This window comes from Rhagoletis pomonella, unplaced genomic scaffold, assembly GCF_013731165.1.
Source record: "Rhagoletis pomonella isolate Grant_MI unplaced genomic scaffold, Rhpom_1.0 Rhpom_scaffold_00009, whole genome shotgun sequence".
Taxonomy (NCBI): domain Eukaryota; kingdom Metazoa; phylum Arthropoda; class Insecta; order Diptera; family Tephritidae; genus Rhagoletis; species Rhagoletis pomonella.
In genome coordinates, this window is record NW_023458563.1 from 36600941 (window position 1) to 36623251 (window position 22311).

Below are 22311 nucleotides of genomic sequence, written 5' to 3' on the forward strand. Positions count from 1 at the left end.
ACTGTGGTCGAAAGTGCTGATCGAACGAATTTTCATTTGGTATTATGACGCTCATTCGATGAAGAGTAGCGCTTGTTCACAATAATATATTTTTCACCGATGAGAAGCTTTGTTTACAAATCGAGCAAACTAAATAGTGTGTTTCACATACATATGTATGTAAATTTGTGCAAATGAAAATTAAATAAAAAAGAAAGCGAGTTTATAAAAACGTGGTAAAAATGAGTACAACGGAGCTCTGGTTCAACGATTCGTCAGAGGATGAGAGCTTGGTAAATTGGCCAGGAGTAGAAAATGGTTAATGCATTTAAGTGTAGTCTTTCGAATATATTTTGACATAAAATATACTTAAGAAATTTGTCTACAGATTTATTAAAAACTTCCGACTGTCTAAAAAGGCGTTTGTGAGCCAAATCTATTTAAAATATTTTAAAACTATCAAGCAGTATAGCTTACGATTTTGTTCTCAGAGATCGTGTCAACTGAGTATTGGGATTTACTTTCACAAGTAAAACCAGGCTTTCGAGCTTGTGTTTAGTATTCACGGCGTTAGAACTGCATGAAATAAATAAAAAAAATTTAAAATTAGTGTCTAGCCGCTAAAAATGCAAAATCATACATTTTTCAAAACTTAGAGTAGAGAAAAATGTTAGTAAATGAGTTTAACTATTAGCGTACCACAATTATGTTATCTCTTACTAACGACATAATCTTGTCAAAGTCATATTTCTCTTTTTTCAATAGTTTTTTAGGTATTTGAAATTTGTAAAAAACTACTGTAATGCTTTTTATTGAAAAAATAAAGAATACTACTGCTACTACTACTACTACTACTACTGTACAGTTTAAGGAAGTTCCAGCGTTATGTAAAAACCTTAAAAAATCCTAAAGTATTTTGTTTGTGTAAAAATACACTGTTAGAAGTTTGTATTGAAAATTCAGTACAAATAAGTACAAATTTTGAAAAATCTGGACATTAGCATACTGATTGAAGAAATGAAAAAAACCGGTACGAGAGTTGAATAATCAGTACTGTACTGATAAAATCAGTACATCTGGCAACCGTAAGTGCAATATCGGGGAAATTGACTATAACGATGCTTAACGAATTATACCAGAAAAGAGGAAGCGAATCGTCGTTTAAAGTGCAAAATCGCCTATCGTCGTTTTGCAAAACCGCGTAACTGACATTTGTGCCAAAAATTAGATTTACTCATAGGAAGCTCCAGGCATAAGGCCTTACCCATTCATACCAAAATATCGGTATTAGACTATGTACCGCAATATAAAAGCATAGTTGCAATCAGCGTTGCCACTAACAATTTTTCCCCTCTCCAAATCCGACCAAAATCGTTTACAACCTACCAAATAAATTTCAATTACAGAAAAGCATTCTGAAAGCATAAAATTCATTTATTTAAGATTAAATGTTTCGAGTACAAAACATTTATATACATGCATATGTACATATAGTATGTACTTTGTACATTTTAAACAAACAAGAAATAAATAAATGCAGGTACAGTCTTAGGCACAGAGATGAAATCATTTAACAATTTTTCGTTGTATGAATTATATACATATGGGTGTTTCCAGCGGAAGGTCCACCACGACAAAAAAAATAAAAGTTTTATATCTAACGTATTTACGGGCCGATTTGTCTGCTTTTTAAAATATATACTGGCTATATAAGTAGAATCATGTTTGCATAAAATGGTCTTCCTAGGTGGTGCCAAGGTCGAGATATTTCGAAAAACCGTATTTATGGTCCGATTTGGTTCGAATTTGGCGTATGTGGTTGAAACATAATAAATCATAGATTTCTAATAAATTGACCCTGAATTGGCGCTAAAGTCAAAATGTAAAGTATATTCTACATAAAATACATGTTTTATTTGCGTTGAAAATTCATTTAAAAGCAATATTAACAAAAATATAACGATGGAAATTTATGTCACGTGACGAACCGTCACGTGACGTTTCACACTTGGGGTTGTAAAAGAGAATTGAAACAATTTGCAGTAATTCAAAAAACTCTAAAAACAACCAGAATTGCTCCAAATCATATTAAAATAAGTTTCATGAAAATAGCCATCCACAATTCGCAGAGTTTTGCGATTTTGTAAGAAAAGAAAAAATCAACTTCCATTTTTTGTCACGTAACGAACCTCTCTTTAAATGCTTATATTTCAGGATTGATTGATTTCATTTTTCGGTTAAATATAGAGCTAATTATGTGCTATACAATGGCCCAAAAAAGTTAAAGAAAACAAATGGTATTCCTTTTTTGTATCACATTGAAATCGTACGACTGTCACGTGCGCCACCATGGGAATGCCCATATGCACTTGTTATGTACCAATAAGTTTAATTTCTTAAAAGTAAATTTAAATCAATTAGTTACACATGCGAATCTTTAGCAGCAGACCTTACAAAGTGCGGGGCATTTTGGTTTACAAATTGCTTGTAGGGATGAAACGAAACTAGTAAATACAAGTACATACTCGATACCTTTCGTTCTATACCAAGTAATTTTGGCATCGATGCTTTTGAACCAAGTACTGACCCAGCAAAAAATCGGTAATTGCTTTTAGTGGTAACGTGTTCTAGAAGGCATAGCGTTATAATGCCTTCGAATTTTTTCGCTTCTTTTAGGCATTGTCGGTAATGCAAAGTAGAATGTCCTACAATATTTTATTTATTTCGCTTCTTTGTTTCATTTTGGGGAATGCAAAGTAGAATGTCCTATAATATTTCTTTGTTAATTCGCTTCTTTGCTTCATTTCAGGGAATGCAAAGTAGAATGTCCTACAATATTTTATTTTTTTCGCTTCTTCGCTTCATTTCAGGGCATGCAAGGTAGAATGTCCTACAATATTTTTTTTATTTCGCTTCTTTGCTTCATTTCGGGGAATGCAACGTAGAATGCTGCATCGTAGTCAGCTGAAAAATAGAATGAATATCCAAAAAATCGTTTCCTACCGTTAGTTTCTGTGGAAATTTTGTGTCGCATAAAAATCATGTTTTGCTTTGTTCAATTTGCAGCCAAGTTGAAGTCAGTCAATGAAGTGAAGTACATGAGTGAGGAAGTACAATTTTAAGCTTAACTAAATATGCATGTATGTATATGCCGATTTTTAAGTAAAATCTAAATTCCCAAATACATACATATGTTTGCATAAAAACTGATTTATAAAAATTTTAATTAAATTTAATCTTTTAAGACATTTTCTGATATAATATAAATAAGTATGTACTCATCTGGACATTCTACATTAGTTTCTCTGTAAGGCATTCTTTATTCGCTTCTCTGGATTCTGTTTATCCATGCGTTCTGTCTTCGTTTGAAGGTAATGCTGCGGGTAAGGGCTTACCGCCAATGACATGCCCATGTTATAATAAGGCCTTCCTGAAGCGAAAGGGTAAGCGATTCCCATCGCCTAGCTCGTTTCCACATTCGTTTCTATGGTAATCGTGTTTTTTGCTGGGGAGTAGGTAACGAAAAAAGTACTCGTATCGTAACCCGATACCAAGTTAAATTTTGCTCCGAAATTTTTTTCTCTATGTTTATGCCACTATCGATAGTTTTTGAAAACTATCGATTTCGGTTTTAGCAAGACTTCATAATGTCTCTTCTTTACATCTCCACACATTACATTATTTTTTTTATGCAAGAAAATTCACAACACAGTCGGCAAAAAAAAATAATTTAAGCCATTGGGATTTTCGCAACTATAAGCTTACACTGAGTTATAGTAAAATTGAATAAGCTATAAAATTGCTTACACAAAATTTTTATAGAAATTCGAATTAAAAAGCTTAAATTTTTAATTATTTTGTAGTTTTTATGTTTTGTACAACTTTTATAAAAAAACAGTAGACACTAAATAAACAAAAAATAGTCAAAACTGCTAAAAAATATGGTGGTGCTATTATTTTGAGCAATACTATATTCGTTTTCTTATAATATGGTAAAATGTTAATAATTTCCCTTGTCCGGATTTTGATGTTCGCCTCCGTATTTGATCTCAGTTGAACTTTTATAAGAATGAGTTGTCAATTTAATCGAATATCTTGTATTTTGTTTGTTTTGTAGTATTATAAATGTATTTTTATAGCCAATTTCACTTCTTTGCACTTCAAAAGGGACAAACACAATCCGAATTTAATTTTTCCATATAAAAAATAAATTCAGATTTTGCCTGTCGCTATTCAAGGGGATGCAAGGGTATGTATAGAAGTTATATAACTCAGATGCATAAACTAATAAGTTTATTTTATTATTATAAGAAGTTCTTTTTGATGCACTCAAATTTAAAGAAAATTATACAATCTCTTTAATTTACAATGTAATTTATAAATTTATTCATTATTTAATTTACAAGCGATTGAGCGTTTCAATTCAATACCTTTCAAGGCGATAGTACTATCGATACTATTGATGTTTTCAACTATCGTTTCGAAAACCATCGAGTGGCGGTACTATCGATAGTATCCCAGCTCTAGTTTATGCCTTATATGAATCATCCTGTGCTTTTTGGCAACTTAATGGCCATCGAAAACCGCGAGAAGGCGCCAAAGTCGACATAGGGCAAAGTATAGAGTGAAAATTTCTCAAGTGGGCCAGCCAAAATTGGACGGTCAAGATTTTTTCGCACAAATCACTTTATTCGGTTTACAACCATAAAAAAAATATAATTTGAGCAATTTTGCAATATTCGAAGTATTACAAGAGATTGTTATTAACTCTTTTTTTATGAATTCAATAATTATTTATTATCCACTGATTCAAAGCATGTATCTTGCTGATTTTGTTCATGATAATAGTTAATTAGACACGCTTTAGCCTGATTATTTAAATTTTTCAAATAATCATTGTTTTATACAAAATTATTAATTTTTATAACAAATTCGCATAAACAAATGGAAATATTTGTTACTTCTCGATCAGGTCTTTTAACCGTATACATTAAATATCAATCCTTATTCTATAATACATTATTTAAAAGCAAAAAATACGGAAATACATGGAGTCTCTAGTTATTAATTTTTTTTCGCTCCTGCCACGAGTGCTTTTGCTTTCATGCCACGTGCCGCGCGGATTCGCAGCGAGCGTGGTGCAACCAGAGAATGCACAAAAAAAAAATTTATTTATAAACATAAGCATAGACTATTTAATACAATATTTTTTAAATTGTATACACGGTCAATAATTTGGGTTTAATTTTTAAACCGCGCTGGATCTACTGCCTTTTTTAATCTTTTATAGTCTATTTTTTAAACCAGTCAATAGTTTTAATCAATTTTAATGTATAAAGTTCGTAGTTTAAAAATCAAACCAAAATGTTTTAATTCCTGTTTCTAGGTTTCATATATAAAAAATTTGGTTTAAAATCTAAACCGAAATAGAAAATGTTTTCCTCAATATGCCTTATTTTATATGTCTCTCAGATATAGAGAGCAATACTTATGAACTGACAACATCAACACAGCGAAATGTGGCGAAATTTAAGATTTTTTTTATTCTTAATTATGAAAATGTTTGGTTTTAAAATTTAAACCGAACTGTTTAAATTCTAAACCCAACATATGCGCTCTCTTTTTCAACTTTTTATTCAGATTTTGTAGAAAAATTCTAGGAATGCAGTTTTATAGCCCATTCGATTTTAGTATAAGAAGGTACAAGTTTGAAGTTTCTAGAAAATCGCGTTGATTTTTGGCAATTTTTTAGTGGAATGTGTTGCTCATTTTCTCCATACAAAAAATAATTGTCGAACATACTGTGTATGAAAGAACCTGCGTGAAAAAATTGCCAAAAATCAACGCGATTTTCTAGGAACTTAAAACTTGGACTTCTTATACTAAAATCGAGTGGGTTATAAAACCGCATTCTTACTATTTTTCTAAAAAATCTGAATAAAAGTTGCAAATTTATGGAATTTTCCTGAGTTTTGCACAAAGTTTGGAGCTTTGATTTTTACGTTTGATGGTGGAGTATGAACCATATTCCTATAAAAAATTATCGCAAATAAATAAGAATGAAAAAACTTTGCATATGTTGCGAAAAATTCACTGTACTTTTGTTCGTCACTGTATGTACATATTTATGCATACAACTTAAAAAAATATTGTATTAAATGGTCTATGCTTATTTATTTATTTTGGTCTACAGAAATATGTTTTCGTACAGACAAATTAGAATAGAACATTTAGATATTTAAGTATGTGTGATATATTGCAGAGTAGACTAATTATACATACTAGAGTGCCAGTTATTGTCGAAATTCGACAGTTTTTCTAGTTTTAGAAGCCTTGGAGAGGTTTTCTAACTTAACACGTAGCAAAACTTATACGGTAAAAATTAACTAACCGGAAAATCTTCTGCTAAAACGTAACTATTTTTTTTTTTATCTGAGAAGATCTTTTTAGGACTTCGGCAGGACTTGGAATTGACCCGATACATTCAAGTTTATCGATAAATTTCAATGATTTGATACATATCGATAGTTCGATGAATTTCAAGAACACTAAAATTCGATAACTCAACAAAATTCGTTACCTCGACCAATTTCGATAACTGTGAAATCCGATGGCTCGATAAATTTCGATAACTCAAAAATGTAAAAACTTTGGATACCTTTATAAATTTTTACTTTTGCCATCTCCACATTTTTCGAAAACTATCTAAACATTTTGATAACTCGTTACACTCTGTTAAGACGATTCAATTCGATAAGCTTATATAACCTTGAAAGTTCGATAAATCGATATATTTTGAAAATTCCATAAACTTCGCTTCGTTGATCCAACCAATTTCAGTAGATCAATAATTATCGATAACTCTGTAAGTTGAAAGAACTCCATGCATTACGACACCTCGATAAATTTCGTTAAGTCTATAAATAATGATAATTCAATAAATATCGATAACTTGATGCATTTCTTTAACTTAACAATTTTCGATAATCCTACACGTTTTTATAGCTCGATAACTATCCGTAAATTTGGACAACTAAGTTTCTGTGTCTATAAATTTCGACAACTCAGTAAACATTGATAAGTTTGAATAATTCGATACGTTGCGATAACTTAATAAGCATGGATAAATTTCGATAATTATAAACTTCGATGATTCGATAAATTTCAGTAACCTTTATGGCTGACTTTATTTCGATTAATAATAATAATAGATTCGCTCTTACACATACGTTAGTGTTTGGCCGAGCTTCTCCTCCAAATTGTGGCGTGCGCCATGAATCTGTCACACAAAGCGATTCCTATCGGAAAATTACAACTCTGTTAACCTAATTCATATGTATTTCTCATTGTCTCCATTTTCGCCTTTATCTAAATTTTCGTCTTTATCTTCACTTTTGCCTTTTTTGTCTTCATCGTTATCACTTGTTTCTTCATCTTCATGTTTATCTTTATTTCAATGTTTAATTTCAAATACGAAGTAAAACAAAATGCGAAACAGCTTAAATTGAACAGGTTGCAAAAACATCCATACACAAATATGGAAATTTTTAAACGACGATTTTCAACCAATTTCGAAACTATAAAAACTCTCCTCATCTACAGAAAATTACCTTTCCTACGGTGTTTTTGGTTTTGAAATCGGTAACTTTACCTTAGTCTTCATCTTTGTTTTTATCTTTCACATCTTTGCTTATATCCTTTTGTATTTCTATTCACGTAGATGAGATGAGGTGCGATGACGTGATAAGATGTGACGTGATTTTATGTGATGTGATAGGATGTCATGGCATCTGTTGTCATGTGCTCTGATGTCATGTCATACCATGTGATGTCAAATCATGTGATGTCATGCCATACAAAGTGATGTCATATCATATAATGTCATGTCACATGATATCGTGTGATGTGATATCATATTATGTGATGTAATATCATGTGATGTCTCTTCGTATCATGTGATAAAATGTGATGTGATGTCATGTAATGTGATATAATGTGAATGATAACCCTGTTGATAACTGTGTCGATAAAAATACCGATAACAATATCCATAAACATATAGAAAAAATACAACGATTGTAAAATCGATTAATTCATCGATAAATATAACAATCATCAGTATCGATTATTGTACATATCGTTAACAATAGAAATGACTAAATCGATAACAAAATCAATTATTTAATCGATTATTATACCGATAACAATATCCATTATTGTGTCGATAACAATATCGATTATTATATTGATTATTATATCGATTACAATAGCGGTTATTTAATCAGTAACAGTATCGATTATTTTATCGATAGCAATATCGATTATTATATCGATAAAAATATCGAGTTTTATATCGATAACAATATTGATCTTCATCCTCATCCTTTTCTTCATATTTATCTTTATTTTTGCATATTCACCTTTACCTTAAAGTGTTTAAATGTACTTTGATCTTCGTTTTTGCCTGTACCTCTAGGCATCTTTGTTTTTGTTTTTATTCTCAAATCGCTAAACCGCTGAGAACCATTTCCATGTGCATTATTCCCCTTGAATTTGACAATTTACTCCCAACCAACCAACTGCCGCTAAAGAAGTTTCACTTCATAAAATCAAGAAATGTTCTTACCCTTTCAGTTACCCTAATTCTTATGTATCTGTCATTGTCTCCATTTTCGTCTTTGTCTTCACTTTTCCCTTCTTTTTTTTGACTTCATCGTTATCGTTTATTTCTTCATCTTCATATCTATCTTTATTTCAAAGCTTAATTTCAAATGTGTAGTGAAACAACAGGCGAAACATGTCAAATTGAACATGTTGCAGCAACATCTATACACTAATGGGAAATGTTTAAACGACGGTTTTCAACCAATTGTGAAACCATAAAAACTCTGCTCATCTACGGAAAAATGCCTTTCCAACGGTGTTCTTGGTTTTGAAATCGGTTTGGTAGAATCGCCAAACGAACGGAGACAAAATTTATGTTAGCGTATTAATATATAGATTAATTTGTAATTTGTAATAATAATATAAAATAGCAGGTTTGGTAGCTGGCGAGGCCTAGTCTTCAGTCTACGTTTGTGTGCGGCGGGCGGAAAGACCTAGTTTCCGCTCCGCGCTGCGGAAAGGCTGTTGATCATGGTCGGTAAGGCCGGGTTTCCGATCCATGTTCCCGAAGACATTACTTTATATGTGTGGCAGGCGGAAAGCTCTAGTTTCCGCTCCGCGTTATGAACAAGCTGTTGATCATGGGCGGAACGAACGAGTTCCCGATCCATGTTCCCGAAGTCATTAGTTTATATGTGTGGCAGGCGGAAAGCTCTAGTTTCCGCTCCGCGCTATGAACAAGCTGTTGATCATGGTCGGAAAGAACGAGTTTCCGATCCAAGTTCCCGAAGTCATTACTTAGAGTGTTGCGCAGGCGGAAAGCTCTAATTTCCGCCCTTCGCTGTGGACAAGTTGTTGATCATGGTCGGAAAGGCCGAGTTTCCGAATGCTCGTATTGTCACACGCGGTCGCGAAAATATACGAAGCCGATTACAGTTGTATTAAGCAGTCATAGATATTGTGTAATTTATCGTTCCCGGTTAAATATATTAATTTATTTAGTTATGTACAAAAAAGCGATTCAGATATGTCGCAGCAATCATAATTTTTGTTGCATCTTGGCATAGCCATCGTAAAGCATCATGAATTTCAAAGTTTGATCTACAAATGCTCAACACAACCGTGGCGCAGTCGAGAAAGTATGCGAGTCGACCAGGTTTACCTCATAAACTGAACAGAAATACAGTTCACCAGCTGAACGATAAGGTGCAATGTAAGGGTTTACATGTTATTTATTCAAGTAAGGATTTATTAATGGTAAACAGGGAGTCGGAGGTGTCAAAATAGTCGTTATGCTTATTAAAGTCCTGGCATAGCATCATGCATTTCAAAATTTGTTCTACAAATAGTTAGCTTAATGGGCATGTAATATCTAGAAGGCCTAGAAGGAATACAAAACGTGATCTGGTTCAGTAGAAAGGGACTATTGACCATCCCGTTCAAGATCTTAATCATGTACAAAACCCCGAGCATCTCTCTACGGCTGTGCAGCGTTGGCAAATTTATGAGCTTCAAGCGGCTTTTGTACGGTGGGAGATTTGGTTGAATCCCAAGGCAAATTATTTAATGCGAATAATAAGAATTGTTTCTGTACCGACTTGAGTCTGTCAGAGTGCGTTTGATATCTAGGGTTCCATACGACGGACCCGTATTCTAAGATCGGCCTGACTAGGGAGGTGAAGAGAGCTTTAGTGACATAAGGATCTCTGAATTCTTTAGCCCAACGTTTGATGAAAGCCAAGACGCCCTTGGCTCTATTAACACAAGAGTTTACATGGGACTTGAATTCAAGCTTAGGGTCCATGGTTACGCCTAGATCGATGAAATTAGTTACCTGATCAACACTATGTTCACAAATGCGGTAGCTATATGATTGATAGGGTCTTCTAGAGAAACACATAAATTTACAATTTTTCAAGTTAAGTGACATAGAATTTACTTCACACCATTTAAACACATTACTAAGGTCCGCCTGTAATTGTTCCCTGTCTCCTGGAGCACCAATGAACTTAAGTTTATAAATAAATTTTAATTTCTTTGTGCATTCTCTGGTTGCACCACTGTCGCTGCGAGCCCGCGCGACTCGCGACTCCAAGCAAATTTCCGTTTATTTTCTTTTGTATTATATAATAAGGATTGATATTCAATGTAAACGATTAAAAAATTTGATCGAGAAGTAATAAATATTTCCATTTGTTTATACAAATTTTTGATAAAAATTAAAATTTTTTTTAACAAAATAATGACTATTTGAAAAATTTAAACAATCAGGCTAAAGCGTGTCTAATTAACTACATATTATCATGACAAAAATCGACAAGATACATGCTATGAATCATTGGATAATAAATAATTACTGAATTCATAAAAAAAGTTAATAACAATAACTCTGTAAAACTTCGAGTTTTGCAAAATTGCTCAAATTATATTTTTTATGGTTGTAAACCGAATAAAGGGATTTGCGTGGAAAAATCTTGACCGTCCAATTTCGGGTGGCCCACTTGAGAGATTTTCACTTACACGCGATCCAATTGCTTCACCAAAGTCGATGGTTTGCAACGTTTACACGACCAATTGTTCGAGTGGAAGTGTGAAGTGGAGATTTTCAGTACAGACCTTTTAACGCGATGTAAAAGTCACTGAATAACTAAATAATTCTTTGCGCTGTAAACATTAGCGGGCATGAACCAATTAGAACAGATCTGACCGGTAGTATCATTACCTGCATGATATCGTTTCATTCCTAGTTCCTTGCATAACATTATGCTATATTTACTGTCAATCTTAAGTTTATTTCTTAGTTTAGTTTTTATCAAAGAAAGCGTTGAAAAATTGTGTACTACAGCCGTAGAGCTAAGTGGTAATGAAATTATATTAAAAACAAAATTGGCGAGCTGTTTTCATTCATTCCATTTTTAATAGAATAAACTTTTCCCAAAACATATCAATATCCATATCGCTGGAAATATCAAGCTCACTTAGCCTCAGTAAATTCCACTGCATGGTTATTAGATCAGGTTCGCAATTTGTGAGATGGGAAACTTTAACAAAAGAGGTAAAATTTGTATATCTTCTTTCGAAACTACCTTAGCTGGTGTTATTATATGTATGTAAAAGTTTTATATCTTCACGCTTGAAATCAAATATTAAATTTATGTGGTCCAAATACCCTGTAAAACTTTAACATATTTGTTTTGACTTCAAGAATTTCAGAACAATTGACATCACTTCTCATAAACATCTCAGCTTTCGTTCCAACAAAAATGCCAGATATTTGAATATGATTATTTTCATTTTTAAATTCAATATTAATATGGTTATTGATCGTATCTTTTTTAATAAAGTTACTCAAAATTAAGAGATTATGCGCTTTGACGAGAGCTTTCAGCTTGGAACTCTTTGTTAAGATTGTTAATTATAGGCAAAATATACTATAGAAATAAAAAATAGCATTTGGTTTTGCAAGACATACCTTCGGCAGATCGTATACCGTTTACTTAGTAAAATAAAATAAAGTTTCAAACTATCCTTAACACAACGCTTTCTAGTAAAAGCCATCGTGTTTGAGATATGCCCAAGTTTTTGTGGGGGTTTACCGAACAGTAGTCCTGAAATTCCTTCAGTTCATGTATCCTCTTTGGACTGTGGCAAAAGAAACTATATATGTTGCGGCACAGTGTCTCAATGCTTTTCGGGAATTTTTTACAAGCGCAGCTTGAGCAAAGGAGAAGTGAGTGGCATGTGTACTTTACATAAACATAACATAACATTGGCTCCATCAGTGGCCAAACCAAATAGGTTTTTTATTTTTAAAGGCAGGGTTAGCAAATGTTTAAAAGGGCAAATATTCATATGCAAAATGATGTTTGAAATATATATTGTTATAATTAAGAATTTAAATCTTAATTCAACTATCCGACTAAAATCTTACTTTGCCCACCAACATAGTAAATGAAAAAGAAGTGACCAAATTTGGTCGGAAAAGACCAACAGTGGCAACACTGGTTGCAATACCGCTGATCAAGACTAGCATAAATTTTTACTCTCTCCTGTAAAATCTTGGTTACCTTAAATATGCGGTTTTGTATTATCGTGATATGCGGTATTGTACTTTAAGCGACGATATGTATGTGAGCGGGTTTTGGAAACAATTTTATTATACCCTGATATAAACCCAAGTAGCATAATACCAATTTTTAATTTTTTATCCTTTTGTTATTAGAGTTTGTTTTGTTCATGCATTAATAATAATGATAGATTGGCGATTACGCAATATGTTTGTATTTGGCTGAACTTCTTCTCCAATTTGTGGTGCGCGTATTGATATTGTTACACAAATGGTGGGACCTAAAGTTTTACGCCGCTTCCGAAAGAAAATGGATTTTACGAGAAGCCTTTTCCCTAATTTTATTTTATTTTATTTTGTTTTATTTCATTTTATTTTACTAAATGTTATTTTTTATTTTATTTCCCTTTTTATTTCATTTTATTCATATCCGTTTATTTAATTTCTTATTTGTTTTAATTTAAGTTAATATAATTTCACATACGCAATTTTTTTGTTCAATTTAATTTGCGGTTTTTATTTAACTTATTTTAATTATTATTTTATTCTTTATTTTTAATTATCTTACTTATTCTTTTATTTCGTTTTATTTAATTTCTTAATACAATTTAATTCATTTTATTTTTGTTTCCTTGAACTTTTGAGTTTGACTTTATAAAAAGGTCATAATAAAATATAATTCTTCTTCTAAAAAATTAGTTAATAACGCAAAAAAAAATAAAACATTTATGCGGGACCCTAACCAAGCCCATTACGTCTGTCAGGGGACAATTTTAGTCGGATCAACTGCATCCTTAATTCGGATTAACCTTATTGTCTGTCTATGCATTTACTCAAATATCATGAAGAAAATATCGCTAGCATTTCAATTTCATATCTTCATTTCTAGTATTCACAATTTGTTTATCATTCCGACCTACCTTCAAAGCCACTGATGTATGTACGCTTAAGTTTTGATTGCTGCAGTACATGTCGCAAAGTTCAAGACGCGCATTTGGAAATATAGAAAGGCTCTCGGCCGCTGATGCCTGTAGAAAATAAGTCAATTAGCACATACATAAGTACTTCAAGTCATAATACAAAAAAAAAGGTAGTTAAATTTAATGACATTCCTTGTTATTGTTAACCATTTGACTTTTAATAAAATTATGACATTTCATCGAATTCATGCTACCCGATCACCAGAATAAGTATTTTTTTAAAGCAGAAGATTTTATCAGTACATTCAAAGATGTGAAATATAATGGACTTGTAAAATTATTCATAATTTCGAAAAGGAGGTTGAGTACCTACTAGGTTTCAGAACGCATGAAGAAAGTAATCAAAATTATACTTACATATTGGCTATTCTCACACCAAGGGCAAGACCCTTTGGGGGGCACACTCACCACTTTTTCCAAAAAAAAGAGAAAAATAAAAACTTAAAATTTTCGGGGAGACTTCAACTTCGCACTTTATTGGCTTGGCGGGGTTATATCGCAGAACACGTCTGAACACGTTGACATTCGCACAATTGTGTCTTGTTGCATATTATGTTGTAATTCAAGTGTGTGCGTATGAGTAAGTACAATTCATGTGTATATGTGTGTGTGTGTAGGTGTATTATGTGTACGTGGGTGGAACGGGCCGTGGTGAGTAGGCGATTAGGCAGTGTTGCTGCTGTTGAACGGAGCCATTCACGGTCGAAAAAGGGGGAACGGCCGAGCGCATTTAGCCATCCCGGCCCCCCTAGGCGAGTCTTCAGCCTAGTAGTTGCTGGAGTTGCTGCAGGGTCTCCACTACGTTGCGTAGTCCGGTTGCACGACGGAGACGTTGCGTAGGCTGGTGCCGGCGATCTTCGTCGCCGGTTACTGCGGGTAACTGGTGTCTCGGGAATGGTTCGTGCGGTGCGGTCTGTCGAACAGTTGGCACATGATGGGTGAGGCGCACTCCCTCGTTGCGTGCGATAGCGCCAAGCAGTTCAGGCGGTACCCACGAGCTTGCGCGACTTGCTGGCGCTGCGGCGGCTGCATACTCCTAAAAATGGAGCATAGGCGTAGCTTATGTGGGCGACGACATAGCGGACATCGTACGCCATGTACGGCTGCTGGGCTCCTTTGTAGAGGTTCTGCGCGTGGTGATGCCGTCGGAGCGGCGGCGGGTCGGGGCGTGAGGTTTCGAGGCGCTGCGGCCGAAGCTGCTGCGGTAAGCGGCACAGTAGAGCGAGGAGCTGCTACTGGCGGTGCTGCCGAGCGGGGCACGGTGATTTCCGAACGGATAGTTGGAGTTGGTGCGGCTTCAATCATTTCCACGTCCATATTTATCTACATTAGGGGAGAACGGACTTTAGTATAGAATAGATGCAAGCAGTTATGAACATGATTGCTAGGCGTAAGCCACTTGGTGTGGGTTTGAGGGTACGGATTTATGCACCTTTTGATATTCTCGGTTTTTGTTACGGCTTTGTTGCGTTTATTGCGGTTTGACGATTTTAGGTACCGGTATTCGCGCAACCGGTAGGAGAGGCGGTTAGAAGGAAACATAGCTTGACGAGTGGTCGAGTTAGTATGCCGCTTTGTGTACGGAGATCAACTACGCGGATATGACCGTCGGAGCCATGATATAGTTTCTCTATACGGCCGAGTCGCCATTCCGTAGGGGGAAGACATTCGTCATGAATTAGGGCACAGTCTCCAATCTTTGGCGCTTCTTGAGCGTTTTTCCATCAGTATCATTTATGGAGGTCTTTTAAATAATCTTCCTTCCATCTTCGACTGAATTCATGATGGAGAATTTTCATTCGTTCCCATCGATTCATTAAAGATAAGGATTGCTCGTCTGGTTCGGGTATTGCCAGAAGTGGAGCTCCTCTAAGAAAATGCCCAGGGGTGAGGGCAGTGAAATCGGAGGGATCTTGCGAGAGCGCAGAGAGGGGCCGTGAGTTAAGAACGACATCTATTCGGGTTAATAATGTAGTAAATTCTTCAAAGTTAAATTTGTGTGTGCCAGAGACTTTTTTAAAATGTGTTTTGAAGCTTTTTACAGCTGATTCCCATAGTCCACCCATATGTGGGGCACTTGGTGGGATAAATTGCCAATCAATGATTTCAGGCGAGACTTCCTCTATAAATTTTATAAATAGTTTTTCAGTGGCTCTTTTGGCTCCGACAAAGGTTTTTCCATTGTAGCTCATTATTTTGGATGGAAATCCTCGCCGTCCGACGAAGCGAGCAAATGCCGCAAGAAAAGCTGCAGTGGTCAGATCAGAACATAGCTCGAAGTGTACTGCCTTTGTCGTAAAGCATACAAAGACAGCCACATAACCCTTCGTAAAGGTTGAAGTCATTAACATGGAAGCCTTATCTGGAAAGGCCCAGTAAAGTCAACACCAGTGGTAGTGAAGGGCAGAGCGAAAGTGCAGCGTTCAGGTGGAAGAGCTGCCATGATCTGCGTGCGCATCTTCTGCTTATGTATAGTGCAGACTTTACACATAAATATGCATTTTTTGATCTGTGGCTTTAGTCGTGGAATATAATATTCTTGTTGGACCATTTGTTGCATGAGGCGATGTTCGCAATGTAGCATTAATAAGTGGAGAAATCTGAGGTATAAAGTTGCAAAGGGGGATTTCTCTGGTATTATTATGCGGTGGCGTTCGTTATATGTGAGGCTGGAGTTCGCTAGCCGTCCATTAGCACGAAGCAGACCTTTCGTGTCTAAAAATGGATTGAGTACTAAGATTTGACTCTTTTGGTCAACTGGTTTTGATTCTCTTAGCATTGACATTTCGCGGCTGAAATAGCGCGTTTGAGTATATGCAACAAGGGAAACCTTTGCTTTTTGTAGGTCTTGGTGCGTTAACATGTTATCTGGGGAATTCGGTGTTTTCTTCACCTTATTTTTGAGGCGCTCTACGAATTTTAGCATATAGGCGACTACCCTTAGGGCACGGGGGAACAAGGAAAATCGTTCTAGGATGTCAGCGTCATCCAATTTTGTGTGAAAGGTTTCAACTTTTCGACTTTCTGGGGCAATTATGTTGCGTATGGGGGATTGTTGTGATTCTATTAGCCAGCTGGGGCCGTTCCACCAGAGTGAGGTGGTGGCGAGGTGCAGGGGCTTGCAACCTCTCGTGCCAAGTTCGGCGGGGTTATCAGCACTGGCTACATATCGCCAAGTTGGTGGCCGAACTAAATCAAGTATTTGGGCTGTGCGATTGGAAACATATGTTTTCCATGAGTGGGGTGGTTTTTCTAACCAAGCTATGACGATCTCTGAGTCTAACCATAGATATAACTTTTCATTGGTCATGTTTAAATGCGTTTGCACAGTGGAGGCTAATTTTGCGAGTAGTAGCGCGCCACAGAGTTCAAGTCGTGGTAGACTGAGTGTTTTAAGAGGTGCCACCTTGGCCTTTGCTACTAGTAAATGGCTTGAAATTGTGCTGTTAGTTTGGGTGCGCACATATATAGTTGCGCAATATGCCTTTTCAGAGGCGTCGCAGAAGCCGTGCAGTTCTACTTGGTATTCTGGTGAGTAATTTATCCATCGAGGGATTTGTATCTCGGAAATAGCATGCAAGTTATTAGCAAATTGAGACCATTTTGCCAAGCGAAGTGGTGTCACTTGCTCATCCCATTCGGTTCCGTCTGGCCATAATTCTTGTATCAGGATTTTCGCTTGTATCATAATTGGCGAAAGCCATCCTTCGGGGTCAAAAAGTTTCGCTACAGCCGACAGAATTTGTCTTTTAGTTATTGCGGATTGAGCAGAATTGACTCAAGAGTATATGAGAATTTATCTGAGATCGCATTCCATTGTATGCCCAGGGTTTTTGTTGTACTTTCCTTTTCTATCTGTTCTTTATTTATATCTTTTAGGATTTCGGGGTGATTGGCGGTTATCTTTTTTAGGGGGAACCCTGCTGAGTTGAGGGCTTGTATTACTTGTCATAGTGCTTCATACGCTTGGGGTAAGCTGTGGCTTCCAGACAGGATATCATCCACATATGTTTGTGTTTTTAACACCGGGGTTGCTAGGGGTAATTTTTCTTTTATATCGTTTGCCAATTCGTGAAGCGTTCGAATGGCAAGAAAGGTGGCGCAATTTACGCCAAATGTCACCGTTTTGAGTTTATAGTCACATATTGGAGTATTTGGTGAATTTCGAAATATAATGCGCTGAAAGTCTTGATCGTCCTTATGTACGAATATTTGTCGATACATTTTTTCGACGTCTCCGTTAAATACGTATTTGAACATACGCCACTTTAAAATCAGAAGCATTAAATCAGGTTGTAATGTGGGTCCTGTGTACAAAATGTCATTTAAGGAATTTCCCGAACTTGTACATTTCGAGGCGTTGAAGACTACTCTTACCTAGGTTGTTTTTTTGTCTGATTTTACAACCGCATGATGGGGTAGATAAAATGAGGTGTATTTACCTTTTGTTATCTTTTCATATGGACTTATTTTTTTCATATGATCTAAGTCTAGATATTCTTCCAGAACACCATCGTATGCTGATTTAAGCTCGCCTTTTTAAGTAGGGTTTTTTCCATACTTAAAAACTGCTGAAGCCCAGGGGTTCGGGAGCGACCTAGGGCGAGTGTGTCTGGGAATTCTGGCTTAAATGGAAGTCGTACTACATATCAACCATTATGTGCTCGCGTTGTTGTGGCTTTGTAGTAATCTTCGCAAGCTTTATCTTCTGGTGTAGTGACTTGTATGGGCGGGAGTTCTTCTAACTCCCAAAATCTTTTTAATTGAGAATTGAGGTATTCGTTTGAAATATCTTCAACTTAAGTTGTGAATACCGATATTTTTCACTTACTTGGCCGCTTAGTATCCATCCAAAGATGGTATTTTGGGCTAACAGGGTATTTGAAATTTTTTCAATGCCTTCTAGTATTAATTGGGGTATTAGGTCGCTGCCTAATAGGATATCAACTTTCGCGGGGGTGTGACAGTTGGGATCCGCTAATTTGAGGTAGGCGAATTTTTGACGATCTTTGTCGTTTATTTTATAGCTTGGAAGCATATTTGTTAGTTGCGGCAGAACTATAGCTTGTGCTTTTATTCTTACATCCGCATTGGGGGAAATCAGGGTTAATGAACAGATTTTATTAGAGTTTTGTATTACTCTTCCACCCATTCCCGAAATTTCAAAGTTTGAGTTTGTGGTAGGGAGTTTTAATCTATTGCTTATTATAGCAGAAAAACGTGATCATGGTAGCACAGAGAAGAAACATAAATTTTCCTTAAGATGTGAGAATAACAAGCACAACAAATTTGACGGCTAATAATCTGAGATTTGCCTGTGTAAACGGGGTGATTAAAAAACGAGCTTTGATTGAGATAATATTGATATGTGAACATAGTTTAAAGCAGAAATTTAAGGTTATTTTTCATGCGCATATATGCATACGGATTTTTTATTTATTTTTGTTCAAACAGTTTTTTGGAACAGTAAAGTTTTTACCGATATGTATATTTATGTATGTATATATGTATATATATTTTCTCACAAGTTCAGCAAATATCGGTATTTTTTTTTTTATATCTCAATTTATTGGCTCGATACAGCTCGCTTTGGCGGTAGGGGGTATATGGGTATAATTATGGCCAATTATTTTCGGATATAGAGTCCAAGCTCCTGATCCTGCTACTTCCTCCTCGTAGCGTGTTTCCCTCGTTGAGTCTCCCTGCGATCTAGTGCTTCCTTCTATAGTGTTGTTGTTGGTGTTTAGTTTTGTTAATTTGTTGGTTTGGTTTTACGTAGGATTATTTCGCGCCCGATTTTGGGTATTTCGTTAAGGTCATTAATTGGATTTGAACTGTTTATATTTTTGTGTGCTTTTTACGCGGCGCACCCGAATTATTTGGATATCTGTATGTGACTTTTTACACTGTGAGTAAGTATGTATGTAAACTTGTCTGCTCTGATTGTGGTAAGTCTCACTTATTACACTTAAAATGGCATAACTTGTTTTTTCAGTTTTCACTTAATTAGTTAAGTATGCACATCGTTTTACGAATAAATATGCATATAAGTATAAATGTAATATGCCACTGTGCACTTAGATATTCTTGTTTATATACGTTATAATTTGTTTTGTGGACTGTAAACCAAAAATTTTAATTTTTTTTTTTTTTCTATAATGCATCCCTAGGCAGCAAATTTTGGGGAGTAACATCGATGCATCGATGTTTCGATGCATCGGACAAATGAACATCGATGCTAAAATACATCGCCAGAAAAACATCGACATATCGATGGTTTCCGATGTTTCCAAATTTGTTAGGTTGTAGTCACATTGAAAGGAAAATTTAATACTTTTCAATTCATACTCTCTGTAATTCAATTAGAAAAATACTTACATATGGATGTATTTCCCTGTATTTATTTACTATTCCTTTGCCCTTCCTATAAATATAATAAAAATGCATGCCGTCGTAAGTTCGCTGAGCCTAAAGTTCCAAGCCCCAAATTCGTTGAAATTTCAACGGGAACCCGGTCCTTTTTTTATGATTATGTACGCATTTTTAATATCGAAAGATAAGAGTATACACGGAATTTCTGAGTTTTCCCCAAAAGAATAAGTAATAAAATTCATGGCCAGTCAAAAAATTTTAGGAGCATAATGGGTAAGTTGAATTCAAGTCTGAATCACACTAAAGTCGATGTTAAAACATCGCTGAAACTGGCATCGATGTATCGTCAATTTAGCGATTTTAGGAAATTGTAAACATCGATGGCAAACATCGAATTTTGAACCGATATTATCGATGTTTCAAAAATATCGATGCATCGTTTGCATCCCTATAAGTGCCGTTCTCTAAGGTTACGGAGGACCATGGCTATTCTTACACCAAGGGAAAGACACTTTGGGGGGCACACTCACCACTTTTTCCGAAAAAAGAGAAAATAAAAACTTAAAATTATCGGGGAGACTTCAACTTCGCACTTTATTGGCTTGGCGGGGTTATATCGCAGAACACGTCTGAACACGTTGACATTCGCACAATTGTGTCTTGTTTCATATTATGTTGTAATTCAAGTGTGTGTGTAGGTGTATTATGTGTACGTGGGTGGAACGGGCCGTGGTGAGTAGGCGATTAGGCAGTGTTGCTGCTGTTGAACGGAGCCAATCACGGTCGAAAAAAGGGGAACGGCCGAACTCATTTAGCAACATATCGTCGTTTAAAGTACAAAACTGCGTAGTGTCGTTCTGCAAAACCGCGTAATGTAAATTAGATTTGCTGACACAAGCTCTTGGCTCAAGGCTTATCCATTCGTTCTGAATTATACTAAACAGAAATGCGATTGCTTTATAAAAACAAGAACGATTTTCAAATATGAGGGTTTTTACCCTCTAGAAAATAATTTATGCAACCTCACATAAACAGTTTTCCATTTTGTTGATACGCGGGTTTGTGCTTTACCTATACGACGATATGTTAATTGTTTACTATACGACGATATCTTATTACATTAAACGAGCAATTCTTGTATATATATTAGACTGTCCCAAAAAACCAACAATGTTTTTTTTTTTTGACGCATACCCACTCATTTCATTGGTGTTATCTTAAAAACTATCCGAATAAAATTTTATGCAACTTTAACCACGGCAACCCGTGCCGACTTGCAGTTAAAGTTATCAGAATAAGCTTGTTGCAGTTCGCGTGTTTTGTTAATTTACTCATTTTACTTCTTTATAAGCCGGTATTACTATGCTCCCTACAGTATTAGGACATAATATTTAGTAAATCTGCGTTTTTGGTTTTTTACCTGGTAGTCAGGATTTTTTCCAAAGGACCATAAGTTATAATATATTTCCAAAAGTTATGGGCTATGGGTATCAAATGAAAGAAGAATTCGAAACAAGATTAACCTTAACTTTTGTTTTCAATTATTCTTCTGGAACATGTCAAAAATGTCCTTTAAAAATATTATCCTTCGAGATTTTTAATTTTGAATAAGTTTTGAAGAATCTTAGTTTAATTTAAATCTTATTAATATATACTATTAAGGATACTAAAGGATAAAAATTTCAAAGGATATTTTTCAAATTTTCTAATTAATACTGCCACATTTATTCTTTAATCAACCCTAGAGGACATGTCAAACACTAAAACACTTTATTTTGTTTATTATTATTGTTAATATTATGAAATGCATTTTTTAAAGGAGGAAAAGAATTTGTTAAAAAAGTTGAATATAAAAATTTAATTAAAAAATGGTCTAAAATTGCAAATTTTCAGGACATGCACAAATTATTCGACTAAAACACATATAAGGGGTATTCTCTGAGTCTTGGAAAGCCCTTGCACGGTGCACGGATTGCACGGTTTGCAAAGCTGTCCCATACGAAAACCGGTTTTTACTGTGCAATCCGTGCAATCTGTGCACCATGCAAGGGCTTTGCAAGACTCAGAGAATACCCCTATAGTTTTGCAACCTTGTAATACACCCCTTCAAATCCACTATGCTTTCCCCATTAATTAATTTTACCGATGTCCTTGGGAGAAATCCTGCCGTACATATGTATCTTTTCTAGTAGAAAAAATTTGTGTATCTCCTGAAAACGTGCAATTATGAAGATTTTTTAATTGGTGTGACAGGGCGTATGATGTGTTGGAGTATCAAAGTAGTTTAACTAGAATTAATGTAAAAATGTG

At 35.2% G+C, this 22311-nt stretch overlaps 2 protein-coding genes across 2 annotated transcripts in view; both read right to left on the reverse strand.

The window, feature by feature from the left end:
• LOC118745764 (calsyntenin-1-like) overlaps positions 1-22311 on the reverse strand; it is a 152991-nt gene that overhangs the window by 70762 nt on the left and 59918 nt on the right. The window contains 1 exon segment of the mRNA XM_036479417.1: positions 13570-13677. Within this exon segment, the coding sequence (XP_036335310.1) occupies positions 13570-13677 (108 nt within the window).
• Positions 14868-18871, reverse strand: LOC118745762. Its single transcript, XM_036479414.1, has 2 exons — positions 15062-18871; positions 14868-14952 (listed from the first exon to the last, which is right to left on the reverse strand). The coding sequence occupies exon 1, from the start codon at positions 17315-17317 to the stop codon at positions 15974-15976; it is 1344 nt and encodes a 447-aa protein (XP_036335307.1). The 5' UTR covers positions 17318-18871; the 3' UTR covers positions 14868-14952; positions 15062-15973.